The sequence below is a fragment of the Mus caroli genome, chromosome 3, assembly GCF_900094665.2.
Source record: "Mus caroli chromosome 3, CAROLI_EIJ_v1.1, whole genome shotgun sequence".
Classification (NCBI taxonomy): domain Eukaryota; kingdom Metazoa; phylum Chordata; class Mammalia; order Rodentia; family Muridae; genus Mus; species Mus caroli.
This window is the reverse complement of record NC_034572.1, coordinates 17509686-17517581: the sequence shown is the minus strand read 5'-3', so window position 1 is coordinate 17517581 and position 7896 is coordinate 17509686. Positions and strand designations below refer to the sequence as shown.

The 7896-nt window shown below is 41.7% G+C and overlaps 1 protein-coding gene across 1 annotated transcript in view; it reads left to right on the top strand.

Annotated features, from left to right (window-relative positions):
• The first annotated feature begins 653 nt into the window (after positions 1-653).
• Positions 654-7896, top strand: part of LOC110291054 — a 77061-nt gene continuing 69818 nt past the window's right edge. Inside the window, exons 1-2 of the mRNA XM_021157998.1 lie at positions 654-752; positions 1675-1774. Of these exons, the coding sequence (XP_021013657.1) occupies positions 654-752; positions 1675-1774 (199 nt within the window). The remainder of the gene's footprint in view (positions 753-1674; positions 1775-7896) is intronic.

The following is a 7896-nucleotide window of genomic DNA, read 5'->3' as shown; positions in this document are numbered from 1 at the left end:
ATATATTCACTCACTGGAGTGAATATATCAAATTCCCAGTGGCTGACCCCTTAAAGAAAATTGAGTCCTCTTTCTCTATCTGTACCTCTGCAAAAAGCCATAAACTATGGAGAGCTACTCTTTAGCATCTTAATAACAATTCTTAACAATTCTCTTTGATGGCTTTCTATCTATGTTGTTACTTTTGGGGGGTGTGGAGTGAGCTGGTAGTAGGGATTTGTCACTGAAGCATTCTATGACTCTTCTCAACTCTACAGTCATCAATACCATGGAAAAAGTAGCTTCTATGTTCTTTATAGTCAGTGGGAGCCCAAATCATGAACTTCCACATGGTGACCACAGACATCAACATGGTCTCTAGCATCAGCATGTGCCACACACCTTAGCATGGTCTTCAGTACAGACCACAGATATCAATAGAGTCCTCTGCCATGGACACCAATATGGTCCCTAGTAGCAGTCTGGCCCATGAACATCACCATGGCTTCATGTGACAGCATAAATCACAAACATCTATATGGTCTTTGGTGGTAACACAGATGATGGATACCAGCATAGCCTTCTGCAGGATTGCAGACCATGCACATCCACACAGTCTCTGTTGGCAGCATAAACCATAGATCTCAACATAGTCTCTGACAGCAGCTCAGACCATGGACATCGAGTGGCTTTTGGTAGTAACACGAACCATGGGCATCAACATGGCCCTTGGCTGCAGTAAGACCATGGGCCAAAACGTGGTCCCTACAGCAGTACACACCTACAGATACAAATACCACTAACATCACCATGGCCTCAGGCTGCAGTGTACACCACACACATCAACACAGCTTCTAGCAACAGCCCAGTACTTGGACGCTAACATGGCCTCCTGTGGTAGCACAGACTATGGACAATGGTCTCTGACAATAGAACATAGACATGGCCTCCAGTGGCAGCCCAAGACACAACCACAGGTCTCAATACAGTCTGGGTTAACAGCATGCACTAAGGGTACTAATATGACCTCTGGATGCAGAACAAACTATGGAGACCTTTCAAAGAGGTCAAATTAAAAACAAAACAAAACAAAACAAAACAAAACAAAACAAAACAAAACAAAACAAAAAGAACCATTCTTCACCTCAGATATTGAACTGTTGGGCAGAGCCAGGGTAATTATGTGAGTAGGCAGCATATTCGGGAGCAGAGTTTGCCCAAGCTCCAGGATGCTGCACACACTCTGCAGACCCTACTCTGTAACATATTCCTCCCTTATGGGTCCTGCAGCCTGCTCTCATACTTGTTACAGATTTTGCATCTCTAGTTCTGCCTCTTTTCATCACACAAACATCTCTCTGTTCCTCCAGCTTTTCCACCTCTCCATCAAATATTCATTTGTTCGAGAGGCATTGTAAATTGCAGTGTGACACACATACACAGCTTTACATGCACATATTCATTGCAATGAGGTTTTGGTATAGTTCAAGGTTTCTGGTTTCTGACACACCATAAATACTGGACCATCGCTGAGTCTTATCTTGGATATCTTGCTGTTGCCCAGAGTCAGGGTGATCTTGCATCCAGGCAGGGCAACTGGGGGTAGGTTTTGTGCAAGCACCATGCTGCCACAGACCACCTTACCCTCGATGTCAGCTGCCTGAAGCTCCATGGGCTCAACTTTTGTGCTTGTAGCCTGTGGACAGCACCATGGTCCTGCCCTCTCAGCCTCCCAGCACAGCAAGCAGTGTGGGCTGCAGCTTACAGAGGCTCCATGCTGGAGGCCTGCTGGGAGGTGAGCATAGGACCAGCTCAATTCATCAAAGACTTCTGGTCCTGCAGGACTGGATCCTCCATATGTTCTAGCAATTTGTAGATGGAAAGATGCTGGGATGGACCAACTCAAAGTACTGGATCTGGACCCAAATGGCAGCCACATTGGTAAGCTTGGACCTTCTCCATAGCCTGAACATTTTACATTCAATTCCTGGAATATATTTAGTGTTAAGCAATACAATATCCTATTTGGAGTGACTTTGAAAAATATGGATGATTCTCATGTATCAATAGTCCTCTCTCATCCATCAAAAGGGAGAGATTTATGAATTCTAGTCTCAGTGGTACTATGAAAGAGTCCAGACTCTACTTTTGTACTCTGTTCTCTTCAGCTTCCTGCTAACATTTTGTATATTTTGGCCCTAAGATGGCAAAGTTGTTGTTGTGCCTTTAAGCATCATGTAGACATCTCATTTTATCTTATTTCATGTGGAAACCACTCTATCCAAGCAGCAAAACTCTTCCGAAATTCTACTGATCTTCACTTTCATCTCATTGGCCAGAGCTGCAACTCATGACCTTTGCAACTGGAAAGAAGCTAGGAAGCAGATTTGGTTTTCCAGTGTTGATGACTGAGGAAGACATGCATAGGTGACATTAATTGAATCTTAGAGGACCAGGCAGGGGAGACACTTTCATTCCCATATCAAGTGACAAAGTAGCTCAGGAGACTTAATTTAATCATTTCCAAGCAGCAGAGGCAGACTGACCCAAAAGCCAACTAGGTGTCACCATCTCAAACTGTCACCTTCTCAAATTTCAAAGTTCAGTACAATTTAACCTCTGTTCAGTCATCATGTGCCATGACTAAAGCATCATTTTGTGGTCACAAACTAATTTGCAGATGAACAAAACATCATTCCTGCCCTAGAACAATGAATCACCCTGGCAGAGACACTCATGCACAGAAGTCTCCAATGTGAGGCAGAGCTAATGGGTATAAGATCAAGGGATGGGTATCTGGTATGGGATGGAACTGGTGCAGATGTGAGGAGACTAAGATGGGAATTGCCTAGAGAAAGACAGGTTTATCCAGGCTATATCAAAGTACACATTTCCTTTCTATTAATAAATACTGTGGTGTTTTATTTTTTATTGAACCCAAGTTAAGTTTTTTCTATGATATTCTGGGTCATCTTAGGTACAGTTTATGTATGGAATCAATGTAGAGGTATATTCTTTCAAACTAAACCAACTAACAACATTTAATATTTATATAAAGGTCAATCTTGCTTTTAAGCCAAAACCATATTTAGTGGAAAAAATTAAAATTTAGCATTTAAATGTGTTTGTTGTTTTTGCAGAAGATCTAATTACAGTTCCTAGCCCGGACATGGCAGCTCACAATTATCTGTAACTTGAGTTCCAGGGGATCTAATGCCCTCTTCTGACCTCTGAGGTTACCAGGCACATATATGGTGCATATACATATGTACATATAAGCAGCATTCATATACATAATTAAAAAAAAGAAAGAAACAGAGCCTGGCATTGTTGCATGGGATCAATCAGCACTCGAGACAGAGACAGGAGGGTCAGGAGTTGAAAGCCATCCTCTAATACTTAGCAAGCTTGAGGCCAGCCTGAGTTACAGAAGACAATTCCACAGAAATTTCCAAATATAGAAATAAACCAACTGTACTTTGGTAAACATCCCCATAAACATATGCATCTATATCATACTAATTAGGTTCAATGGGTTGTTAAGGAGGAGAAAAGAGAGGGAGAGAAGGGGGAGGGGATATAAGGATAGGAGGAGGAAGCATGAGTAAGGTTCAAGGATCATTAGATATGATCAAGATTTGTGGTATGCATGTCTAATTGTCATAGAATAAAATGTAAAAGTTCTAAAAACAATAGAAAAAATATATACTTTAATCCAAGTAATTACATATTCAAAAACATTCCTAAGAAAATACTTTGAAATATGGGCAAAATACATGTCAAGGTATTTATTATACCTGAAATAATAAAGATGTGATGATTTAAATATAGAGTAAAACTGCTCCATGCTTCCTCTTTCAGGTTGGACCAAATGGAGTTTCTGACCCAGCTGTCTATTGGTAGAAATTTTCATATAACATTTAAAGATAAAAGCGTCTATTATGGACTGCTTCTGTATCCTACACACTGTCCAGGCTCTTTCGGATTATATGACCTCCACAGAAAACAGATTGGGGGTCTTATAATGACCAGAGATTCTTCCTGTTTGTGTTTTATGACTTCCATAAAAATTCACGTGATTTCATTTTTCTGTAGTGTCTGTCGCCTTTGTGTTAGGAAGAACAGGCAACCTCCCAGCTGCTGTTAACATGTAGTCTTGTTCTTCTATGCTGACTGGTCTTTCTTACTTGCTGACACATCTTTCCCTAGGCAATGGCAGCTGGCAGCAGCACCAGCTTCTCCTGAACTAGCCTGTCATCCTGGCACAGGCAGGGCTGCATGGACTTCCTGCTTGGTGATCAAGACCGTTGTGGTTGTGTGGTCATGGTGGTAGGACTGGCTCTTCACTAGCAGTGCTCAGAATTTCTATGACGTGATTTGCATGGTCAGTGCTCCAAAGGATGCCCAGAAAGCTCTTAGGACCTCCTCATTTTGCTTTTCCAGTGTGACAATTGGCCAGCTTACCAAATGTTGTCAGTCATACAATTGTTCCTGAAACACTTTCCAGTACAGAGTCTCTCAGGGGAAGCTGCTATCACTTTCTCCTGAGCTGGAAATGATGATGTGCCTCTTTATGCAGCCGGGTGCAGAGAACTCTGGAAAACCACAGACTCACCTCATGAATAAACATTTAGCTGGGAATGAGGAGGCCTTCCCTTTCCTGGTGGCTGTGTGACTGCAGGGAAGGTCTGAGCTTTCCGAGCCTTTGTGTACTGTCTATGACTAGGCCTCCTTAGAGGGCTGTCAATCTATACTTTCAGTGTGGAAAAGGGCTGAGGACATGACTGCTGGTAAAGTGCTTGCCATGCTAACATGAGGACCTGAATTCACATCCACAGGACCATGTAAAGTCAAGGCTGGCAACAGCAAACATCTGTGATGCCAGCACTTAGAAAGACAGAGAGGACCTTCTCTGGCAGCCAGCACAGCCTATCCCATGAATTCCATGTTCAGTGAGAGACCCAGTCTCAAAAGAATAAGACAGTGGGCAATAGAGCAAGATACCTGATCTCTTGTCTGCACAACAACACATGTCCTTGCACACGTGTGCACACACGCACATTCCTGTACCCACATATGTATGCACATGCGCTCGTCAACTCATTTTGCTATAGTAGTTACTATTATGCATTTGTTTGTAATATAAGCAGAACTGAGCAATGTATTGCATCTTTCAAACAGTTATTAAATTTGTATTTGTCTTTGTCTGTGTGCATGTGTGTGTGTGGCAGTCAGGGTGGAGCATGTCTCAAGGTAACACAGTACCAGTGTGGAGATCAGAGGACAATTTGTGGGAACCCATTCTCTCCTTCTACTGTGTGAGTCTCAGGGATCAAACTCAGGTCCCTCAGGCTTAATGCCAAGCGCCTAGCTAAGTCACCATGCTGGCATGAATTTGGAGCTTTCCCAACCTCCAGGAAACCATGAGTCTGGTAAGAATAAGGTCAGTAGCTTCTGAGCAATCCTGTGAGTTAGCTTGCTCGGCTGCGCCAATCACAATGACATAGAAGCTCTGTTTTTATTAAGCCACAGAAACTTGTTGGTATGCTGTGGATGTAGTTCATATTCTAAAGCAGAAATGAAAAAGATAGGAAGGAAAAATAATGTCTAGAATTGTTCCCTGTCCCCACCTTGAAGAACAATCGAGAGAAAACATTGTGGCACATACAGGCAGAGCAGGGCAATACACCAGAGGTAACCACTAAACAATTTGCTCATTATCCTTCCAAACAAACCTCAAAATGAGTTGGAAAATAGGGTGTTTAGGACTCGTCACTCTCTGCTGTCCTGTTCCCATGAGTCAACAAAAGGTGTCATTCGATCTGTGCTCATTACTCTTTACATAGTGCTTAGATGCTTCTATTATGGTAATCCCAATCAGCTCCCACTTTTAGGCAAGGATTTTAATAATAGCTACAGTGTATTAGCTAGTAGTAACTATGTGGAGAGCATTTTAATACAGAAGTTATTTATCTCAAATCCCCATTCCTATGCTGTGGGGCGAATGGCATCCTTGCCATCTTTTCTGTGGTACAGAGATCCTAGCCAAGGCCTTGTTCAGTTCGTGCTACTTGAGTGTTCTGCCACTGAGCTGTCTCCCCAGCCTCTGCACTTCCACTGTCCTAGAAGAAAACAAGAGCAAGCTAGTTGTGCAATGAGTGGAAGGAAAGAGTGTAGGTTCTGGTCGGAGTTTAAGAGCTTAGCTTTTTTAGAATGCAATTTTAATTGTGACTAAGCAATTCTTTTTAAGGGGGGCGGGTGAATCAATGTTGTTGAGGTCTAAAAACTCGACTTTTATTGACTTAATTGCCAAACCTTAATGGACTATTAAGAGAAGCATGAAAAAAAATGTCACTGAGTTAGAAGTCTGAAGTTTATTATATTAGTCATCATTGGAATACGTTTTGGAAATCACTTACCTAATTAACCATTATGACTATTACTCAGTTGTTTCTATGGATACAACTCCATCTTATTCCTCAAAAGAGACATTCATTTATGTGGTTATTTGTGCAGTCTTAGACATCAGTATCTAATTGTTTTGATGGGCTGGAGTTCCTCCTATTCTTTTATTAGGCCATTTACTGGTAACACCCAATTCAAAGTTGTAAATACAACTGTTCCTTGGTATATGTATCCATGAGAAATTGCACCCAAGAATTCCTGTCATTTGTGGAGCATCCAAAATCTGTGGAGGCTCAAGTTCTTATGATAGGCCAATATTTGCTTATAGCCACAAAATTCTCCAGTGTGCTGCAAGATTTGTTTTATTTATTGTGTTTTTATGTGATATTTATTAATAAATATTTATATAATAATGTGTGTGTATTTGTGGTCTGGGTTGGCTGAGGCCACAGAGTTCATGGATATGGAGAACAATTTGTATTCATGGTGAATTTCCTTGGGCATTGAGCTTCAGTGTGGTAGCCACAGGGCAGTGATTCTAAATTGCTTGACATTTGAAACCACCTGAGGATAGATGACCACACAGGAGAAATCAGGTCACTTGGGATTTACTATTCCTCAGGTATCTTCAGTGGACAGTCAAGGTTATACAGCACTTGGGATTAGCATAAACAAGTGCAAAAGTATAGTGCTCAGAATTCTCTCTCTTTGTAGGCACACCAAAATGTGAAAGAGTNATCCAAAAAAAAAAAAAAGGAAAAAATTCATTAGACTCATGTTGTGGAGATGGGAGTTTTAACACTGAGATTCAGTCTCAATCCCTCTGAGTTTTTTATTAAGCAATCTCTGGATTGATGCTGTGAAGTATTCTTTAAAAGCTCTGGCTTTCTCTAACACACAGCCAGGTTTTGAAAGCTGATTCGCCCTGTGGTGGTTCCGGTGTGTGTGTGGGAGGGGGGAGGATGCATCCAGCTCCTTTATCGCTAATCTACCTCAGTCTCTGTGAGAGAAGGATACTTTTTTTTAACCAAGCATCTTAGCTATGAAATTAAAAAATCAAGTAATGAAAAGTTTAGTTTAGATAAGATTTTCTGGTGGCATGTGATGAGAGACACTTCCTAAAAGCATCAAAGGAGCCTGAGTTATTGAGTTCTGACACTATCAGTTCGTGACAGAGCAGTGTGGCAGTTCTGTGAGGCCTGGAGAGGCCTAGTTTAGTTGCTCTATTGAGCTTTGTTTCCTAGCATTTGAAGTCTCACTTCCCTCACATAAATACAGGGTAAACAAAAACACAAAAAACAAAAAACAAAAACAACAGAGCTGGTGAGATGCCCCTATCCAAAAGACGCTTGTCTTAGAAGCCTGTGGATCTGTTTAAATCTCAGAACTCACATAAAAAAATAAAAATTAGAAAACACGCCTTTAATCCCAGCACTTGGGAGGCAGAGGCAGGCGGATTTCTGAGTTCGAGGCCAGCCTGGTCTACAAAGTGAGTGCCAGGACAGCCAGGGC